The 23,057-nt window shown below is 48.8% G+C and overlaps 1 protein-coding gene across 1 annotated transcript in view; it reads right to left on the bottom strand.

The window, feature by feature from the left end:
- Positions 1-19,216: 19,216 nt before the first annotated feature.
- OAZ1 (ornithine decarboxylase antizyme 1) overlaps positions 19,217-23,057 on the bottom strand; it is a 35,155-nt gene continuing 31,314 nt past the window's right edge. The window contains 1 exon segment of the mRNA XM_030217318.1: positions 19,217-19,569. Within this exon segment, the coding sequence (XP_030073178.1) occupies positions 19,442-19,569 (128 nt within the window). The 3' untranslated portion in view covers positions 19,217-19,441.

The raw sequence follows: 23,057 nt of genomic DNA, 5'->3' as shown, positions 1-23,057 counted from the left end.
ACTCGGAGGTGGAGGTGACAGCCGAGGAAGGGGTGACCGCCCCCGTGGCTTAAATGGATCGCTGCTGCGATTTTGCAACTTGAGCTGACGCACGTCCCCACGGGAATCCCGCCAGATCCTCCATCCCCACAGGAATCCCGCATGTATTGTTCCGTCCCCGCAGCACTCCCGCTGACCAGGGGGGGGAACCCGCGGGATTCCTTGCAAACCCCATTCCCGTGCAGAACTCTAGTCCTGAGCAAAGCACAAATGATCTGCCCAACAGAACTCATTGATCACTTCCAGATAGTGCTCCAGATCTCAATTCCTCTGTCAAGATACATATGATTTTAAGAAATGGACACTTTATCACACAGCAAATGAAAAATAAAAAAGAAGCACGCTAAAGAATTTTAAAGACCTGGGACAACACGCAGCTGCACTGAGTGCCCCACTAGTCTCGCACCTAACTACCTTAAGCTAAGTAACATTTTTGCTTTCACATATACATCGAGGATAGTGAATAAATTGGTAGGTAGGGAGGGTTGATGGTGCGATGATGCCGGTTGTGGTGGCGATATAGCTGCTAGTCAGCTGCATTCACATACCCAGTTCTGAGCACTGTTTATTTTATTTAAAATTTAATTTCTCAAATTCATGATAAATCTTTATTCTGCTATTTAGTGGTGCAATATATTGTATGGTAAGTTTAGTTTTTCTTAAGATATTAGGTTTCTATTTCAGATAGAAGTTCAGAGATATCCGTAGAAACCCCAAATTGTTGATCCCCAGTATATTCCAGGATTGACTCTTGGCCACAAGCATAGAGGACTGGTAGGCCTTTCTCCCAAAAGAATCCAGGGTTCTAGATTCTTGTCCTGGGAGCGCCGAGGCAAAATCTCTAGAACTCCTGGCTCTCTTGAGAGCGGAATCCACAACCATAGAGTTGTGAGGTAACTGCGACTTCATCAACTCAGGTGCTCCATGAATCCGATATTGGGACTCAGCTTTCTTCAGGATGGTGGGATTACTTAGCGGTTTCATCCAGTTCCTTAGAAATGTCTCCTTAAGGACATTATGCAAAGGAACTGCGGATGACTCCTTAGGCGGCGAAGGATAGTCAAGGACCTCGAGCAGCTCAGTCCTGGGCTCATCCTCAGAAACCACAGGAAAGAGAATAGCCACAGACATTTCCCGGACAGATGAAGAGAAAGAAAGACTCTCTGGGGCAGAAAGCTTCCTTTCTGGAGAAGGAGTAGGATCAGAGGGAAGACCACAAGACTCCTCAGAAGAGGAATACCTGGGATCTTGCCCTTCATCTGAGGCATCCTCATTGGTATCGGACAAGAGTTCCTTAACTGCAGTCCGAAACCGGGCCCATCTCACCGCCTAGGAACCATGTCCTCAATGGCAAGAAGTAGACTCCCATGCCAGCGGCGATGAAGCTCCCTCCAGCGATGTCGACGGGGAGTCAACCTGGATGGCAGCCGCTGCCGCAGGTGGCACCGACATCGGAGACCTCACCACAGGCATAGAGCCAGCTGCCGCTTCCATCGACTGAGCCGAGGGCACAAGCACCCCCAGTACCGGAACAGACTGACGCAGCAACCCTTCCAGTAGACCTGGAAGAATGGCTCGGATGCGCTCATCTAGAGTCACAGTCGAGCAAGGCTGTGGGGTCAGTGCATGAACCGGCGTCAGAACCCGTGGAGGTTGAGGCAGTACTGGGCTGTCAGGAGACCGACGCACAGACACCTCTTGTATGGAGGGAGGGCGAGCGATTCACCCGGCGTCGGTGCCGAATCCTTCGACGCTCCAGTGGGCCTGTACAGCAGGAGTCTTCAAGACAGGTGGAGACCCACTCGACAGCTCACTGCTCCCAGTGTGTGATGGTCTCCGGACAGCCATTACCTGCGCTCCTGATGTCGATGCCATCCCCAGTGCTGACATCGATGCCGCCGATGTCGAGGAACCGGACGAAGCTCCGAAAAGTAGGTCCCGAAGAGCTTGTCGATGCCTGTATCCGCTTTTTCAAGCTAAGACATAACTTACATGCATCTGGGCGATGGCCGGGCTCAAGGCACTGAAGACACCACGTGTGGGGAGTCGGTATCTGAGATTGTCCGGTTGCACCGAGTACACTTCTTGAAGCCGCCGGGAGTCTTCGCTGACATGGATGGAAAAATCGCGGCAGCGAAGTCAAAATTCTCGATGATGCCCAAAGAAAAGGGCACAACATGAGAAGCCGTGACAGAAGCGAAAAGGAAACAAACGGCCAAAAACTAGGAAAAAAAAAAGGTCGGCTTTTTTTTTTTTTTTAAGGAAACAGGTTAAGAAAAAGAATTAAAGAAGGTCAGCGAGAAAAACCGCCGAAAAAACAAAGGTTCTTTACGGGCCAGACAGAGAGAGACTGCAAGCAGTCACTCCCTAACCGCAGAAAGAAAAGAACTGATCGGGGCTCTCGCACAACAGGCAGGAATATCCCCGCGCGCTCAAAGGCTCTAGCAAACTTTTGTTACTAGGGAGGATTTCCATTCCTGGGGCCCCCGTGGACACCAACCCAGTCGTCAGAACAAGCAGCCTGCTTGTCCTCAGAGAAAGAATGTTTAGACTTGTTCTCAGGAAGATACTGAGTCTGAGTCACCTAGATCTTTCCCCAACTTCTCTAAGTCCTCACAAAATAAGTGCTTGCCCTTAAAAGGGAGCATTCTGAAGCTGCATCTGCCGCCCAGTGGTGCAACCACAGCAAATGACAGGCTATGACCGCCAAAGAAATCTACTTGGCAACACCAACTGTCATACAAGGAAACTGCCAAATATTCCAGGCCTGTCTCCACATCCGGCAATCCAGTAGGTGGCTGGCTATTAGACTCCTGGAAGGAATCTGAATCATTCACCCAGCTAAGGCACATTCTAGCAGCATATGAGCTGCAGACAGCTGCTTGCAAAGAGAGAGCACTTCTGAATTATGTTAGGAAGGCTGGGCTAAATCCATCAGTTGAGGCTGAGTTTGGCTTGGAAGGTCTAAGAGAGATGAAGCCGAACAGCTGAGAAGAGACCGCTGAAATGGTCTGATGTGGAATCTGGCCCATGGAATAAAGTCCAAGATAGAGGCCATTGTGCCCAGAACCTGGGACATGGAAGGGAAAATACCGTTTCCCCGAAAGTAAGACATCCCCCGAAAATAAGACCTAGTAGAGGTTTTCCTGAATTGGTAGATATAAGGCCTCCCCCGAAAGTAAGACCTAGCAAATTTTTGTTTGAAAGCAGGCCGCCGAGAGCCGGACAAGGCCGCCCCCCCCCCCCAAGGTCGCTGGCCCCCCCTCCGTCGCTAACCTTAAACGCCTCCTTTCACCTTCGCAGCAGCAGGGCAGACCTCTCCTTCCTTCCGTGCCCTGCCCTCGTGGACGTTACGTCAGGCGAGGGTGGGACACGGAAGGAAGGAGTGGCCTGCCCTGCTGCTGCGAATGTGAAAGGAGGCGTCTAAGGTTAGTTCCGGGAGCGATGGAGGGCGGGTGAGCCAACCCAATGTTTCCCCGAAAAATAAGACAGCCCCTGACAATAAGACCTAGCGCATTTTGGGGGGCAAAAATTAACATAAGACAGTGTCTTATTTTCAGGGAAACACGGTAGATCCTGACTTGGGTGTGAATCTTATGCTGATGAGCAACAAGAAGAAATATCTCCCCTAAGCCTATGTTGAAAATCACTCCCAGATATGCTAAGATTTGTGTTGGAAACAATTGACACTTGGTAAATTTGAATACTAATTCTGAAGAGTAGCTATCTTGGATGAAACTTGCTCTTGATAGAAGAGTCCCAAATTAGCCAATCAAGGTATGGATGAACTTTAAATCCATCCTTGTGAAGGAAGGAAGGCTGCCACTATTACTTCTTAACACTTCTAAAGCGCTACCAGGGTTATGCAGCGCTGTACAATTTAACACAGAGGACAGTCCCTACTCAAAGGAGCTTACAATCTAAAGGACAAAAAGTGCAGTCATCAAATTGGGGCAGTCTAGATTTCCTGAATACAAGTATCAAACATATAAATGGCAAGAGGCGTACTCACTCGCAAATGCGCAGTAGAGACCCTCTCTGTCCCGCCCCCGCGTCAATACGTGATGATGGGGGTGTGACAGAGAGGGAACCTGCGCACCTGCGAGTGAGGGAACCACCGTCGCTACCGCTCCCCCCACCCACCCGGAGTGGCCGTCGCCGTCACCATCCACCCTCCAACCGGCCCGGGTACCTGGCTTCACTATTCAAACTGCCGGACAGTGTTGCCAGGTACTCGGCCCTGAAACCCGCCCAAAAAGTTCACACCCCCGCCGTCATCAACCCCATCCCCGCCGTCATCGGCCCCGCCTCTTCCGTCATCTGCCCCACCCAAAATGTCACTAGCCCCGCCCCAAATGTCATCTAACCCCGCCCCCAGCGGCCCAAAAAAACCGCACAAAAACCACCGAAAAAACCCCCAAAAACCAGCCCAAAAAACCACGACCCGCAGCGGGCAAAAATTTCCCGCAGCGGGTCGCAGCAAACCGCCCAATTGGGCGGGAAAACCGCCCACTTGGCAACCTTGCCGCCAAAACGCAGCACACAGCTCATCTGAGCTGCCGTTGGCCTTCCTTACCTGCCTGTGTTCCGCCCTCGCTGACGTTACGTCACACGAGGGCGGAACACACGCAGAGAAGGAAGGCCAACGGCAGCTCAGATGAGCTGTGTGCTGCGTTCCGGCAGTTTGAATAGTGAAGCCAGGTACCTGGCCCGGATGGAGGGGTGGCGGAGGGGACTCCCGGGGGGGGGGGGCTTTCAAACCCCCCCCTTTCGTTTACTAGCCCATTTTCACAGGCTCAACGGCTAGTAATGGTTAGGTGCCGAAGGCGACATTGAAGAGGTGGGCTTTGAGCAAGGATTTGAAGATGGGAGGGGGCTTGGCGTATGGGCTCAGGGAGTTTATTCCAAGCATAGGGTGAGGTGAGGCAGAAAGGGCGGAGCCTGGAGTTGTCAGTGGTGGAGAAGGGTACTGAGAGGAGGGATTTGTCCTGTGAGCAGAGGTTACGGGTAGGAGCGTAAGGGGAGATGAGGGTAGATAGGTAAAGAGGGGCTGCAGATTGAGTGCATTTGTAGGTAAGTAGGAGAAGCTTGAACTGTATGCGGTACCTGACCGGAAGCCAGTGAAGTGACTTGAGGAGAGGGGTGATATGAGCATATCGGTCTAGGCAGAAGATAAGACGCACAGCAGAGTTCTGAACAAAAAAAAAAAACCTGTCCTTGGTGATGTGGAAAGGCTGAATGGTATAGTCATAAATTTATTGTTCTTCCTTGAGATACAGGAGAAAGCGAATGCTACATACCTGTAGAAGGTATTCTCCAAGGACAGCAGGCTGATTGTTCTCACTGATGGGTGACGTCCACGGCAGCCCCTCCAATCTGAACTTCACTAGCAAAGGCCTTTGCTAGTCCTTGCGCACCGCGCATGCGCGGCCGTCTTCCCGCCCGAACCAGCTCGTGTTCGTCAGTCCCATATGTAGCAACACAAAGACAAGGGAAGACACAACTCCAAAGGGGAGGCGGGCGGGTTTGTGAGAACAATCAGCCTGCTGTCCTCGGAAAATACCTTCTATAGGTATGTAGCATTCGCTTTCTCCGAGGACAAGCAGGCTGCTTGTTCTCACTGATGGGGTATCCCTAGCCCCCAGGCTCACTCAAAACAACAAACATGGTCAATTGGGCCCCACAATGGCGAGGACATAACTGAGACTGACTTAAACTTTTCCAACTAACTGAGAGTGCAGCCTGGAACAGAATAAAAATGGGCCTAGGGGGGTGGAGTTGGATTCTAAACCCCGAACAGATTCTGAAGCACTGACTGCCCGAACCGACTGTCGCGTCGGGTATCCTGCTGCAGGCAGTAATGGGATGTGAATGTGTGGACAGATGACCACATCGCAGCTTTGCAGATCTCTTCAATAGTGGCTGACTTCAAGTGGGCCACTGACGCAGCCATGGCTCTGATATTGTGAGCCGTGACATGACCCTCAAGAGCCAGCCCAGCCTGGGCGTAAGTGAAGGAAATGCAATCTGCTAGCCAATTGGATATGGTGCGTTTCCCCACAGCCACTCCCCTCCTGTTGGGATCAAAAGAAACAAACAATTGGGCGGACTGGCTGTTGGGCTGTGTCCGCTCCAGACAGAAGGCCAATGCTCTTTTGCAGTCCAATGTGTGCAGCTGACATTCAGCAGGGCAGGAATGAGGACGGGGAAAAAATGTTGGCAAGACAATTGACTGGTTCAGATGGAACTCCGACACTACCTTCGGCAAGAACTTAGGGCGAGTACGGAGGACTACTCTATTATGATGAAATTTGGTGTAAGGGGCCTGGGCTACCAGGGCCTGAAGCTCACTGACTCTACGAGCTGAAGTAACTGCCACCAAGAAAATGACCTTCCAGGTCAAGTACTTCAGATGGCAGGAGTTCAGTGGCTCAAAAGGAAGTTTCATCAGCTGGGTGAGAACGACATTGAGATCCCATGACACTGTAGGAGGTTTGACGGGGGGCTTTGACAAAAGCAAACTTCTCATGAAGCGAACAACTAAAGGCTGTCCTGAGATCGGCTTACCTTCCACACGGTAATGGTATGCACTGATTGCGCTAAGGTGAACCCTTACAGAGTTGGTTTTGAGACCAGACTCAGACAAGTGCAGAAGGTATTCAAGCAGGGTCTGTGTAGGACAGGAGCGAGGATCTAATGCCTTGCTGTCACACCAGACGGCAAACCTCCTCCATAAAAAGAAGTAACTCCTTAGTGGAATCTTTCCTGGAAGCAAGACACGGGAGACACCCTCTGACAGACCCAAAGAGGCAAAGTCTACGCTCTCAACATCCAGGCCTTGAGAGCCAGACACCGGAGGTTGGGATGCAGAAGCGCCCCTTCGTCCTGTGTGATGAGGGTCGGAAAACACTCCAATCTCCACGGTTCTTCGGAGGACAACTCCAGAAGAAGAGGGAACCAGATCTGATGCGGCCAAAAAGGAGCAATCAGAATCATGGTGCCTCGGTCTTGCTTGAGTTTCAACAAAGTCTTCCCCACCAGAGGTATGGGAGAATAAGCATACAGCAGGTTTTCCCCCCAATCCAGGAGGAAGGCATCCGATGCCAGGCTGCCGTGGGCCTGAAGTCTGGAACAGAACTGAGGGACCTTGTGGTTGGCTCGAGATGCAAAGATAACTACCAAAGGAGTGCCCCACACCTGGAAGATCTAGCGCACTACTCTGGAGTTGAGCGACCACTCGTGAGGTTGCATAATTCTGCTCAACCTGTCGGCCAGACTGTTTACGCCTGCCAGGTATGTGGCTTGGAGCCACATGCTGACGGCTTCCTGACACAGGGGGCGAGATCCGGTGCGCCCCTGCTTGTTGATGTAATACATAGCAACCTGGTTGTGTGTCTGAATTTGGATAATTTGATGGGACAGCCGATCTCTGAAAGCCTTCAGAGCGTTCCAGACCGCTCCTAACTCCAGGAGATTGATCTGCAGATCGCGTTCCTGGAGGGACCAGCTTCCTTGGGTGTGAAGTCCATCGACATGAGCTCCCCACCCCAGGAGAGACGCATCCGTAGTCAGCACCTTTTGTGGCTGAGGAATTTGGAAGGGGCGTCCCAGAGTCAAATTGGCCCAAATCGGCCACCAGTACAGGGATTTGAAAAAACTCGTGGACAGGTGGATCACATCCTCTAGATCCCCAGCAGCCTGAAACCACTGGGAAGCTAGGGTCCATTGAGCAGATCACATGTGAAGATGAGCCATGGGAGTCACATGGACTGTGGAGAGCATATGGCCAAGCAATCTCAACATCTGCCGAGCTGTGATCTGCTGGGACGCTCGTACCCGGGAGACAAGGGACAGCAGATTGTTGGCTCTCGTCTCCGGGAGATAGGCACGAGCTGGCCGAGAATCCAGCAGAGCTCCTATGAATGCGAGTCTCTGTACTGGGAGAAGATGGGACTTTGGATAATTTATCACAAACCCCAGTAGCTCCAGGAGGCGAATAGTCATCGGCCTGGACTGTAGAGCTCCTGCCTCGGATGTGTTCTTCACCAGCCAATCGTCGAGATAAGGGAACACGTGCACTCCCAGCCTGCGAAGCGCTGCTGCTACTACAGCCAGGCACTTCGTGAACACTCTGGGCGCAGAGGCGAGCCCAAAGCGTAGCACACAGTACTGGAAATGACGTGTGCCCAGCTGAAATCGCAGATACTGTCTGTGAGCTGGCAGTATCAGGATGTGCGTGTAGGCGTCCTTCAAGTCCAGAGAGCATAGCCAATTGTTTTCCTGAATCATGGTGAGAAGGGTGCCCAGGGAAAGCATCCTGAACTTTTCCTTGAACAGATATTTGTTCAGGGCCCTTAGGTCTAGGATGGGACGCATCCCCCGTTTTCTTTTCCACAAGGAAGTAGCTGGAATAGAATCCCAGCCCTTCTTGCCCAAATGGCACGGGCTCGACCGCATTGGCGCTGAGAAGGGCGGAGAGTTCCTCTGCAAGGACCTGCTTGTGCTGGAAGCTGTAGGACTGAGCTCCCGGAGGGCAACTTGGAGGCTTTGAGGCCAAATTGAGGGTATATCCTTGCCGGACTTTGGTGAAAAACTTTCAACCTCTCCCCCGACCGGCAGATCGCCCGGCCTGGACACGATGTCGGCTATGCTCTGCTGGAGCCAGTCAAAAGCTCGGCCCCTGCTTTTGCTAAGGCGCACGCTGCCGACGAGAGCGAGCGCACTGGGGCTTAGCCTGGGCCGCAGGCTGTCGAGAAGAAGGATTGTACCTACGCTTACCAGAAGAGTAGGGAACAGCCCTCCTTCCCCCATAAAAACGTCTACCTGAGGAGGTAGATGCTGAAGGCTGCCGGCGGGAGAACTTAGATGCTGAAGGCTACCGGCAGGAGAACTTGTCGAAAGCGGTATCCCGCTGGTGGAGCTGCTCTAGCACCTGTTCGACTTTCTCTCCAAAAATGTTGTCCGCTCAACAAAGGGAGTCCGCAATCCGCTGCTGATCCTATTCTCCAGGTCAGAGGCACGCAGCCATGAGAGTCTGCGCATCACCACAACTTGAGCAGCGGCCCTGGACGCAACATCAAAAGGTATCATATACCCCTCTGGCCAGGAATTTTCTGCACGCTTTCAGCTGCCTGACCACCTCGTGAAACGGCTTGGCTTGCCAAGCCCGCCAACTGCCGCACATTGTTCCGCATATGGATGCTCGTTCTGGTAGGACTGAATCTGGGCCACGAGCATAGAAGAATGGTAGGCCTTCCTCCCAAAGGAGTCTAAGGTTCTAGAGGCCTTGCCCGGGGGCGCCGAAGCATGCTCCCTAGAACTCTTAGCCTTCTTTAGGGCCAGATCCACCACACCAGAGTCGTGAGGCAACTGAGTGCGCATCAGCTCTGGGTCCCCATGGATCCGGTACTGGGACTCGATCTTCTTGGGAATGTGGGGATTAGTTAAAGGCTTGGTCCAGTTTGCCAGCAATGTCTTTTTTAGGGCATGATGCATGGGTACTGTGGACGCTTCCTTAGGTGGAGAAGGATAGTCCAAGAGCTCAAACATTTCAGCCCTGGGCTCATCCTCCACAACCACTGGGAAGGGGATAGCCGTAGACATCTCCCGGACAAAGGCCGCAAGACAGACTCTCGGGGGGAGAAAGCTGCCTTTCAGGGGAGGGAGTGGGATCAGAAGGCAGGCCATCAGACTCCCCGTCGGAGAAATATCTGATGTCCTTCTCCTCCCATGAGGCCTCACCATCGGTATCAGACACAAGTTCATGAACCTGTGACTGAAGCCGTGCCCGACTCGACTCCGTGGAAACACGGCCACGGTGGGAGCGTTGAGAGGTAGACTCCCTCGCCAGCACCGGTGAAGCTCCCTCCGCCAACGGGGAGTCTTCCTGGGAGGCGGCCGCAGCTGGTACCGCAAGCGGTACAGATGTTGGAGACCTCACCCCGGGCAAAGGGCCAGCTGGCGCCTCACTCGACGGTACTGGAGGCGCAAGCACCCCCGGTACTGCAGGGGAAGAGCGCAACAGCTCTCCCAGGATCTCCGGGAGAACGGCCTGGAGACTCTCGTGCAGAGCGGCTGTGGAGAAACACATGGAAGCCAATGCAGGCGTCACGGTCAGAGTCTGTTCCGGGCGTGGAGGCAGTTCCGGGCTGTCCAAGGTGGAGCGCATCAACACCTCCTGAACAGAGGTGGAGCGACCCTCCCCGTGCCGACTCCCTCGGCGACCCTGAGCTCTCGATACCAATGCGGGAAAGAGACCGGTGTCAATGCTTCTTTGATTTCTTCAAACGAAGCATGTCACCGGAGCTTCCCGGTACAGATGAGGAGGACGTAAATCAAACCGTCTCTTCCTCGGGGCCGAGGCCGAAGGTCGGTCTCAGGGGGGCTGTACCGCAGGAGCCCTCAGGGTAGGAGGAGACCCACCCAAAGGCTCACCGCCACCAGCAGGGGAATGGACAGCCCTCACCTGTACTCTAGTCAAAGCACCACCGTCCGACGACATCAGCAACAGCGGAGGTCCCGGTACCGACGATGCAGAGGGTCAAAACCTCGATGCTGATGTAGTCGATGCCGATGCATGCGATGCCTCCGGTGCTGTTGACAAAGAGCCCGAGAACAACACGTTCCACTGGGCCAATCTCGCTACCTGAGTCCTCTTCTGTAAAAGAGCACAAAGACTACAGGCGGTGCCCAGCCCCCAGACACTGCAGACATGACGCGTGCCTATCAGTGAGTGAGATTACCCGGGTGCACTTCTTGAAGCCGCTGGGAGACTTCGATGACATGGGCGGAAAAATCATGCCAGCGAAATCAAAATTTGTGATGGTGACAAAGGGCACCAAAAATAAGGGAGAGAGAAAAAAAACCCGTACCGAGGCCACAAAAAAGGCCTAACCCGAAAGCAAAAGGAAACTTACGCCGTGGAAACAAACTGGACACACGGGAAGGGACAAAGGAGAAATTAGATCTTACCTGCTAATTTGCTTTCCTTTAGTCCCTCCTGACCGGACCAGGATTGGACTGTTGGGTTGTGCCCGCCTACCAGCAGGTGGAGACTGAGAAAAACTCTGACTCTAGAGAGCCAATAGGAGCCCTGGCCATGTGACCTTAGCCTCAGTATTTGAATAACAAAGCAGGAAAGAAAGAACTTGTGCCGTATGGAATCCTAGCAGCCACAAATTCCTCGGCAAAACCGAGTACTAGAGCTCACCAGCAACTCTCACCAGAGAAGTGGTATGGCCCATTTGTATTAGAGCTCACCAGCAACTCTCACCAGAGAAGTGGTATTAAGGCTTTATATATATTCCAGCAACTGAGCTCACCAGCAACTCTCACCAGAGAAGTGGTATGACATATGTAAGGCTTTATATATATTCCAGCAACTGAGCTCACCAGCAACTCTCACCAGAGAAGTGGTATGGACCGTGCAAAGTCTTTTTTTTTTTTTTTTTTAAATATATATATATATATATATACAGTATCTGGTTTTTTTTTTGTTTGTTTGTTTTTTTAAACATTCCACTTCCAAACTTAATAAAAGAATCTAAAGAGTTGATAGAACATGGGAGGGGCCTGGTCCGGTCCAGAGGGACTAAAGGAAAGCAAATTAGCAGGTAAGATCTAATTTCTCCTTCCTTAGCGTCCCTCCGGACCGGACCGGACCAGGATTGGACTGTTGGGAAGTACCAAAGCAGTAATCTTACGGGAGGGACAGACATTGAGAATGCGGTAGAGTCCCTGAAAACACCCAAACTAGGATGAATACGAAGCCAAAAGCTTGACGATCCAAGAACCGCCAATAAACTAAATAGAATGACTACAAAGCAAAAAAGCTGAAAAGTCCAAGCGACGCTGAACATTGTCCCCTACCAAGTGGCCGCTATATAATGTCCCCTACCGCACTATCAGTGCAGCGCAAAGGACAGAGACTCGAGAAAAAAAACGACTGAAAGAAAGATGGCAAAGGTAGAAGCAGAGCCGCCTGGAAACAAAAAACTGCAATGAATCTACCTCAGCTGAGAAAGTGGAAACAGAGATCCTGAAGTACAATACTCCAGATATCGTAGACTATTGCTGACCTAGCAACAGATTGGAAGTATGTAAAGCCTGTCAGTGAGAAAGTACCTGATCACTAGAAGCTAAATAGGTAACAAGAATGCAGTTAAATACTATGCAGAAGAAGGTACCTAAATCCCTGCTGCAAACTAGACTGAAGGTCCAAATAAACTGACAGCCGCTGCAGTTACCCAACATGAAGGAAACATCTCAGAGCACAATTCAAATGAGAGAGAAAGAATCATCTGTAGCTGTTGCCTCTGCAAGCAGATCACCTGAGACTCTTGACGTAGACCCCAATTAGTGAAAACGGGAATAAATCAACAGTAGACACTTGTTAGTACCTTTCATCTGTTAGATACATATAGAAGTCCATAAAACACTACATAGTTCCAGGAATAACATGTATAGAATGTTTGTACGTTTAGGAATCTAGCCAGGTGCTCATGGTCTGGATTGGCTGTGGACCGAAAAGGTGGGCTCAATAGGACCTTTGAGCTTTTCCCAGTGTGGAATTAAATATGTACTTATGTAGTAGAACTATAAATATACATATATATTTTCACAGATGCCGCCATCAAAAAAACTGTTCACTGTGTATATGCTCCCGGCATACTTGCAGGAAGAATGCTCAATCTCAACCACCAGACCCAAGTGCTGCACTAGTGAGAATACAGAGGCCAACTGAGCGGAGGGAATTCCATCCGAGAAGTATCTAGATACGAGAGGGCATCTATCTCTGCCGCTGACAAGTCTTTTTAGCAAGAGAGTAAGCAAGGCACATGGAAGGTCAGAGCGAAAAGAAATAGTTCTAGAACTGGGACCTCCCCTTAAGGTACTATCCACTGAGAACTCCCATAAGTTTGTTTTTTTTTTTTTTTTCAATGGTCACGAAATTAACAGAGTGAAAAGCTGCCAAAAAAGACTACTGAGACTCCAAAGAGAATGAAGAAAAAATTCCTTCTTGGGAGCTAGAAAGTAAAATTTTACTCTGCAAAATAGAGCAAGGTAATGGCCGAAGGCCCAAGAACATCCAGAGAAAACAGGAAGTGGGACGCTTGTAGAGAAGACAAAAACAGTCTGCGCCAACTTGACTAAACAAAGAGAAAAAATAGAGACATGCTACGAAATCTAATGAGATCACACGAGAGCTCAAAAGAGATCAAATGAGAGACCTGGCTACATGCACCCCGTAACCTAGAGTGTGCCCGAAATGCACCACCCATTGCTTGACCTGACAACTCTGTCAATAAGGCTGTCTGTACTGAACCAGACATCTAGGAAAGGATGAAACGAGGAGACATTGTTTCATGAGCGCCGCTGCTACTACGACCATAACTTAAGAAAAAAGTGCGCGGAGCCGACGCAAGACCGAAGAGCAGGGCAAGAAAACTGGTAATGAGGACCTTATCATCCTTGTATCGTGGACATTACTCCTCCTATACTGAGATGTACCGACCCACACCCATAAGAAATGAATGTGGTACTTGCAACCTGGATTGACCACAACTGAGAACAGGATGCTGGGCTTAATGGACTCTTAAGACTTTCCCCGTATGACCATACTCATATACTAATAGCAAAAATGCACAGGAAGTGAAAGAATCCCCTTCCAATTGAAAGGAAGGTCTGGAGTGAGAACGTATAGAATGAAAATGAAAGGATCACCATATGTTGAGCGTGGACTGAGACACACTGGCCTTTAATTTTACCGGATCTCCCCAAACCTCGTATTATGTCATGCCTCCTTCCTCACAGATGTACAGAGATGAACAGACGAACACTCATGAGATATGAATGTGGTATTTGCAATCTGGATTGACCCCATCTGAAAACAGGATGGGGACTCTTGGCCTTTCCCATTATGGCAACACTTATGCCCTGATGGCAAAAAATGCACAGAAAATGAGTGAATCTCCTTCCAAGAGAAAAAAAAAAAAAAAAAAAAAAAAACTCTGGAGGGAGGAAGAATAAAATGAAAATGAAAAGGAATAGACTTGGAAAATACCTATTACGGAAAAGGTGGTGAATTTGTGCCACAGGAGACAAGACTGTACCTGACATCAAAAAAGCTTGAAACAAGACCCTAAAATCTGTAAGGAAGAGAAAGGGATAGCAGATGTTATGGATGGTCATACTGGACAAAACCAGAATGTTTACCATGTGCCCAGGCTGAATAGATAAACAAAAATACAAGTAGAAAGCGTGAGGACCTCTCACTATCCTTAAGTGGGAGAAAATGCAAATTGACCGGATAACTTTACTCACTAAGTGGAGATATCTCTTGTAAGTCCTAGAAGAAAACTAAGATAACACATGAGAAACTCCAAGACAGTTGGAAAGTAGAGAAGACGTGAATAAAACATGCCTTCTAAAGCAGCTGAGAAAACTGGGTGCTCGGTAGACAGGACTGAGTCTCCTAGAATATGAGAACCATCTGAACCATGTAGCCTATGCAGCTGTCATCTGCTATGCCAAAGAGAACGCATAGCCATGAAAGAAAATTGCTGAAAGGAAGTAAGACCTTATGTCCAGAATTGCAAAGTACGCAACAATTGAGTATCAGACAATGTATTTCATTGCACATGGCATCTGAACCATATAGCCTACGCTCTAGAGAACGTTTGTTAAGATCTTAAAACACTGTATAAGAACATAGCCACGGAGGAAAATTTCCTGAAAGGAATTAAGATCTTATGCCCAGCATTGTAAAGTACCAAACAATAGACTATCTGGCAATGTAGTTCTATCCACATGGCACCTGAAACAGATAGCCTATGCCATAGAAATGTAAGTTCTTAAAAACACTGTATAACATCATAGCCATGAAGGGAAATGCTTGAAAGGAACTAAGATATTATGGCCAGATTTGTAAAGTACTAATCAATTGACTAGACAATGTAGTCCTATTCACCAGGAAATGAGAAAGACACAGAGTGACGTACACTGGACCCCCATAAAAACTGCGCTAGACAATAGCGAAGACCTTTCCTCCAAACATCACACACAAGGGAAAGGAATAGGAAAATGGTTATTTTGGAGCTGAGATACAATTTAACTCGCCCCATTGTCAAAAACAGAATTCCAGACTGAGCTGCACTTTGAATCGGAGTCTTGCCAAGAACAAAGAAATCGCCAACTGAGCTGCACTTTAATTCACAACATTGCTAGCAACCAAAAAGCCCCCGACGGAGAAAAAACAAAGGGAAAAACAAAATGAGCACCATTCACATCGTAGCATTTCGTTTTGTTTTTTTTTTTTTAATAGCTTGAAAAATACATGTAAAAATTAATTGCGGGGAAAATATACTACCAATTGCCCCAACTACCGGAGAAACAATACCTCCTTTCCATTGCACAAACAGCCAAACACAGTAAAAGCAGAAAAACGCTGCCGCGTCAAGGGAAATTGCAGCTGCAGGCAAAACAATGGCGGCCAAGCACGCCAAAATGAGAAGAATAAAGTTCGGGGAGAAAACCACTGACCGGACCGACGAAGAAGCAGGAAATCCGTGCCGCCAAAAAACAGAGCCTCCGATGCCGCACAAAACATGGTTTAGCCTCTGGCCCGAACAGGAACCGTCAATACAGCTCCCAAGCTATACAGACCCGTCCAAGAGCGAACACGCACTTAACAGTTCGCGCCTCTTTTTTTTTTTTTTTTTTTTTACAACTACCGCCGTTAACAACGCCGGATAGCAGAGGAAAAATAATGAAGACAACAAAAAACCGCCGATTAAAGTCACAGACGCTGACATCACTTTTTTTTCTTTTTTTAAATAGCTCCGCCAGACAAGAAAATAAAGACTCTTCAAACAGAATAAGACAGAAGAGCTACCTGCTCGTTATAAGCCTGGGGAAAGCAAAAACTACTTCCTTTAAAATCCTTTCAATTGAATTAATTTTTAATTTTTTTACTTGATTTCTTTAAAAACAGCTGCCTATTAAAAGTGGCTGCCTCTCCCAAAGACGGTACACCTTTCCAGAGAAAGGGCCGGCCCTTCCCTGCTAAGCCAGGGAGATGGGGAGGAAGGGGGGGTGGACTCGAGACACCCGAGTTTAACACCCCAGAGGCTGTCAAAGAAAGAAAAGAAACCCTGTCAAGCCTCTAACTATGATTCCAGGCACAGAAGAAGTATTATAAATATATCTGTAATATCTTATAGAGAAAAAGAAAAAGAGAGAGACTAATGGGCTCACTTCCTACCTGCTGAGAGACTGAGAAAATACTGAGGCTAAGGTCACATGGCCAGGGCTCCTATTGGCTCTCTAGAGTCAGAGTTTCTCAGTCTCCACCTGCTGGTAGGCGGGCACAACCCAACAGTCCAATCCTGGTCCGGTCTGGAGGGACGCTAAGGAAGTCTTTTTTTTTTTTGGCGAAATCGTGAAGACGCGCGAGGGTCAACTTGAGGGGCGCGAAATGGCGGCAAAAGACGACCGTCCCGAGCGCGGACAAAAGACTGACGAACACGAGCCGGTTAAGGCGGGAAGACAGCCGCGCATGCGCGGTGCGCATCGGCGCGCGAGGACTAGCAAAGGCCTTTGCTAGTGAAGTTGCGATTGGAGGAGCTGCCGTGGACGTCACCCATCAGTGAGAACAAGCAGCCTACTTGTACTCGGAGAATAGAAACTTTCCCTGCTGGCCTGAAACTATTACAGACTAAAGTTCAGCATTGTAATATGCTGAACCTTTTTTTTGGCATAGAAATGACATCCATATATAAAACAGCTGAAACATTTTTCATCTTATATTGATCCCCCCCCCCCCCCCCCCCCCCCAATCCCCTCCCCTAACTTTGTATTGTACATGCTGAACCTTTTAACACACTGTTGCCTCCTTTGAAGTTGAAAACCCACGTGGAAGGAATCCCCTCCTTTGAACTACAAAGTAAATGGAATAAATTCCCATTCCTCAATCACACCTGGGGAAGTTTCTACTGTGTCTAAATGAAGCAGCATTTGCATGATAGCCCTCCTTTTTTCCAAGGCACATTGGTCTGAAGTAATCTTGGTCCACTCCTCATGGAACTTGGCTATTATGAAAGCCAAGGAGAGACCGAGACCCTGTTATTGGGAGATGCAGAAGGCATTGGTAGACCTGGAGCTTGAAGCAGAGTTCTGTCAGCATGAAAGATAGCTGATCTTTGTTGAAGTGGGAACCCTGAAAGATTCGCCTGGTCTATAGCACTTTGCCTCATGAAACCCAAGACAGAGTATTTAAAAGAATCTTTAGGCTAGTCCTCTGCCAATCTGAGACTGAGTCCCTTAGGTCTTTAACATCTCTAGCTCTTCTCCAAACAAAACTCTAAAAGGCAGCTTGCTAAATGTGACTTAGAAGTCACATCAGCTGTTCAATGCCTAGGTCAGAGCTACCTTCTTACTGAGTGTCAAAGACCAGGCTGATTAGTGGAGCCAATTGTGGCTAACAGCCAGATGGTGTAGCAGATAATGGCTGCTTGCACCATTGATGGCAAGCTGCACTAGAAATTAAACCAGCAACCTCTGGCTATCTGCTCACTTTCACCTGGTTGCTTTAATCATTAAGCTATTTTTCTATATTGAAATAGCTGTGTAACAAATCACTAGCTGTCCAATATAAGAGATGAAAAGTGAAATAGAAGCATTTAAAGACCAATGGCAGCAATAGCTGTATACTGTAAAGTGGTGGCTGGAGCTGATTAGGCCAGTGTGGAATAGCAGAGAGCACAGCTACTGTGAAAAACCAACACAGCTAACCTTTAGCACTGTAGCATGTTAGCCGTTCCAGCCATGCAATGAACTGCTTGTCAAGTAATACAGTAATACCAATATGCCCAATTTGAAATAGCTGTGTAACTTTGCTCTAATATGTACAAACCAGCCTTGAACCTATAACCTTCAGGTTGAAGCCAATCACTTTCCAGAAGGGAAAAAAATTCTCAGAAGCACTGTACATTGCACTTGGAGAAAATCCTGTATGACAACACAGGTTCCATGGTTACCAGAGACCAGGACAAAAAAAAAAAAACCCAGATGTAAAAGTTCACAGAAACATGGGAGTCAATGGCAATAAGCTCCTTTGTAAAGGTAATGAAAAAGAATAGCTGTACTGCCAATCAAAATAGTTCTGGTAACAAAAAGAAAGTTCCACAAATGAAGGGAAACTTTCAGGGGGTGTGTGTTTTGTTTTAAATAACTGCCCTGTCAAAAAGAAAACCTGAGGGACTCGAAACTTTCTAAATGAAAAAGATACCACTAAATCCCCCCTCCCCTTCCAGGAGTTCCAGGACCGGCCCCCCTCCCTCACTGTGGCCTCTTGAGTGCAAGCAGGACATGTGTTGCTGCCCCGCCCCCTCCCCTTCGTAAGTGCCGGCTGTTTAAAATTTTACCTCCTGCTCTGCCGGCAGTGAAGTCCAGCACGCATGGACACCGCTTCAGACTGCCTTCGCCCTCATTTCAGCTGTGCCCCTGTTTGCGGAAGGGCGGGACCAGAGGAACAGATATGAAAGCAAAGGCAGTCTGAAGCAACATCCGTGCATGCTGAACTTCACTGTTGCCGGCGGAGCAGGAGGTAATTCAGCTGTTCCTCTGGTCCCGCCCTCATTTCCTTGTTTGCAGAAGGGCGGGACCAGAAGCAGCATCTGTGCATGCTGGACTTCTATTGCCAGCGGAGGAGGTAAAATGTTTTAAACAGCTGGCACTACAATGGCCTGGGGCACCTGCACCTATCCTGCTGTGGCCCGAGAGGGAGGGAGGTGCGGAACTTGGATGGATGGGAGTGGGAGGTAGGGGGATCGTTTACTCACCTCTGGTGGTTGCTGCTGGGTTCCCTTCTCACTTCCCATTTGTCTGCCCTGTGATGTCATCCCCAGGGCGGACCAATGGGAACCGTGATACAAACCCAGGCATCCAGATGGAGGTGCAAATTATATAGGATTCACTTCAAGGTGGCTTTTAATCTGTAGCTCATATAGGGAAGACTAGAATGTTCTTCAGAGAACAGTTTTAGCCTATTAATAGAATGTGAAACATGAATGTAGTCAGACCATGCTAACACTTGTGTGCATCTTTACTGTAAATATCTTAAAACAGCAAAATAAAAATATAAATTTTTATTTAGAATTAAAAATCAACACACTTCAGGTATCAAACATTAAACTTGGAGTTAGCATTTATTTCAACAAATCACAACATGCAGACAGTCAGGAAAGATGATATATCAAATTTTCAACATCCCTCTTCCCATTCAGCCCCATATCTAGTCAAACAATTTATACTTGCCATACAAATAAATGTAATAGATGTTGACAATTTTCTCAAATTTCATCTTTACAGACAAAAAAGCTCTAAAAGATGCGAACCATGTGATCTAGTCTTCTAGAGAGTCTCTCTCAAGTGTGTAGGCCATGAAGCAAGCATCAGGTCTCTTGGGGACAAGGGGATGCCCAGGTCTCACAATCTCAAAGCCCAAGAAGCTGAAGGTGCGTAGCAATGCAGCTAGAAGAGAACATGGACATGGTATAAGCCTACAGAGAAAGCGGAGGTTAAGTAGTCTGAGCTAGGTTGAATAGCTAAAGTACAGGCTACTATAACGTTTTATACGGGCCTAAAGGCAGTTTGAGTATTCTTGTACAAAAGCACCTGAAAGATTCTGGTACTGTCAGTATTATACATCCTTAGACAGTGGCATATCAAGCGGCATATTAATGTAATCACATAGGAATGCTATGTTTTGAGTATATCAAAGTTGACCTGCTGGCTTTTGCTAGGTCTATTTCCAAAATTTCAATACTGTAGTGGGAAGACAGTGTCCCTACATCTTCTCAATCTAGTAAGACAGCATTGCTCTATTAAAACAAAGCTTTGTTTTCTGTGTAACTGTCAAAACCACCAATACCAACAGATTTGGGATATCCTGAATAAGTTCACAATAATCCTACTTGCACAGGTGCAAACTAATCAGGCCCTGCTGCTTCCTGACTAGTGCTCAGTTAATTTCTCATGCTTACCCTCTTCTGGAAAACTACATTTGAGAAAGGATTCCACTTTCCTATCCTGGGGATCATGGAGTGCAGCACTGCTGTCTACAGGAATAGCTGTAGCTTTAGTAACCGCCTTAACTACTGCATCCACTGTGGGACCTTGAGACTCCCTATCCTCCTCGCCATTACCCGGCGAATCAGGTGAAATCCACTCCTGAGAAATCTCATCTTTATTCATGGGAAAAGACTGCGCTTTATGCTAATTCCCTTAACCAAAGGATCCACCTGTCTAACCTCTCCTGCGGGAGTGCCTGCTCAAACTTAAGAGTGGACGTCACCTGGTCTATAAGCGCCGCGAGTTCGTCCCTATGAAAAATGCAGACCACGGAGGGATCCTCACCGGGAATTAAACAATCTGGCTCCTGAGAGCCCTCAAAAACAGTCTCCCCAAAATCAGAGAGGTCCGTCAGATCCCACATGAGAATAAGAATCCATATCCTCCGACCACTCTATGGGGTCTTTTAGGAAAATTGGGACTACCCCCTTCTGCCAAGGGTTCCACCTGGGGAGGCCATGATTTCCAGGCCTGATAAAGTGTCCACACAAAATCTGGAGGGAATCAGACCCCCCTGTACCTTCATTTGGTCCCTTCTGCGCCGAAAAGGGTGAAACATGCCCCAAAAGGTGAAATTAGATCTTACCTGCTAATTTTCTTTCCTCTAGACCCTCCAGACCGGTCAAGACGCGTGGGTTATGCACTCCTACCAGCAGAGGGAGACTGAGAAAACACTGAGCTTTTGATACTGTATATATAACCTGTGCAGTACACCCACTAGCCAGTATAACCTTAACAAAGCAGAGAAACTAAAACACTAAACAAAACTATCAACCCTGTACGTGGACAATGCCAAATGGAAGAACCACTGTATGTTCTTTTTAACTGTTTTACTCACTGAATTCTGTTAGTGCTTCCATAGGTGGGCCATCCAACCACACCTGACTCAGACTCATAGTAACAATCATCTGAAAACCTAAGAGTCTGAATTATGTAAACTACAATCATCAGCTGCCAAGAGATATCCAATTACTAAAGTCTACCTCCTGGCCTACAGAAAACCACCGGGCGGGCTCTTGACCGGTCTGGAGGGTCTAGAGGAAAGAAAATTAGCAGGTAAAATCTAATTTCACCTTCCTCAGCGACCCTCCAGACCGGTCAAGACGCGTGGGACGTACCAAAGCAGTAAATCTCTACGGGTGGGACCCCCTTAGGCCAGAGGTCAACACAGCAGCCCCAAAACCTGCCTCCTCTTTAGCATGAACATCAATCCGATAATGTTTAACGAACGAATGCAGAGAGGACCAGACTGCCGCCCGACAAATCTCTAGAGGAGGAAGCATACTACTTTCCGCCCAAGAGGCTGCTACTCCCCTGGTGGAATGAGCCGAAAAACCCTTAAGTACCGCACGACCCTTCAAAACGTAAGCAGACGCAATCGCCTCCTTCAACCACCGAGCTATCGTTGCCTTGGACGCAGCTGCTCCCTTTTTAGAACCGCCAAAAAGAACGAACAGCCGATCAGAAGTTCTGAACCCTCGAGTTCTAGATAGATAACACCGCAACACTCGCTTCACGTCCAACTTCGCCAGACGACGCTGCTCCGAGTCTCCAGCTAGATTCCCTAATACTGGCAGAGAAATGACCTGATTCACATGAAAGTCGGAGACTACCTTGGGCAAAAAGGAGGGCACCGGACGCAGGGAAACCCTTTCCTTGGAAAAAGACAAGAAGGGCGTTCTACAAGACAACGCCTGGAGCTCCGAAACTCTGCGCGCTGATGAAATGGCTACCAAAAACACCGTCTTTAAGGCTAGATCCTTGTCCGTAGCCGAAGCCAAAGGCTCAAACGGAGGTCGAATTAACGCTTCCAAAACCAGATTCAAATCCCACGGAGGAACGAGCCGGCGTTGCGGAGGCCGAAGCAATTTCACTCCCTTCAAAAATCGAATCACATCCGAAGACGAAGCCAACGACTTACCTTGAACCTTGCCACGAAAACAGGACAATGCTGCCACCTGAACCTTCAAAGTAGACAAGGCCAGCCCCTTGTCCAGACCATCCTGCAAAAATTCTAACACATCCACGACCGAAGCATGTATAGCCCTCAAATTCCGAGCCAGGCCCCAGTGCTCAAAAAGCCTCCAGACTCGAACGTACGCCAGTGAAGTGGACTGCCTCCGGGAACTCAACATCGTAGCAACAACTCTGGAAGAAAAACCCTTCTTCCTCAACTTGCTCCTTTCAAGAGCCAAGCCATAAGCGAGAACTGAGCCGGATCTGGGAGACTGATGGGACCTTGACACAACAACACTGTCTCTGTCAATGGCAGGGGATCCGCCACCGCCAGACGGACTAGGTCTCCGTACCACGGGCGACGCGGCCAATTTGGAGCTATCATAATCACCCGCCCCGGGTGACGTTCGATGCGTTGAACTACTCTCCCCACTAACGGCCACGGAGGGAACACGTACAGCAACTCCTGAGGCCACGGTAGCAGCAGGGCGTCGATCCCTTCCGACCGCGGGTCTCTTCTGCGACTGAAGAACCGCCGCACTTGCGCATTGCCCGCCGTTGCCATGAGATCCATCACAGGCATCCCCCACACTGACACAATGCGATTGAAAACCGAGCGATGAAGCGCCCATTCCCCGGGGTCTAGAGTATGCCTGCTGAGATAATCGGCGTCTACGTTGTCCACCCCGGCCACATGAGCTGCCGACAAGGTCTGAAGATGAAGTTCTGCCCACTGGCACAACAGCTCTGCTTCCTCTGCGACCGCTCGACTCTTTGTGCCCCCTTGCCGATTGACGTAAGCTACAGCCGTGGCATTGTCGCAGAGAACTCTGACAGCCCTGCCCTGCAGTAGCGTCTGCAAATACTGAAGAGCCAAACGAATGGCCCGTGTCTCCAACCGGTTGAAGGACCACTGGGCTTCCTCCTGAGAC

Source organism: Microcaecilia unicolor, chromosome 11 (genome assembly GCF_901765095.1).
Source record: "Microcaecilia unicolor chromosome 11, aMicUni1.1, whole genome shotgun sequence".
Classification (NCBI taxonomy): Eukaryota; Metazoa; Chordata; class Amphibia; order Gymnophiona; family Siphonopidae; genus Microcaecilia; species Microcaecilia unicolor.
The sequence above is the reverse complement of the archived record's forward strand: the minus strand, read 5'-3'. Positions and strand labels throughout refer to the sequence as shown.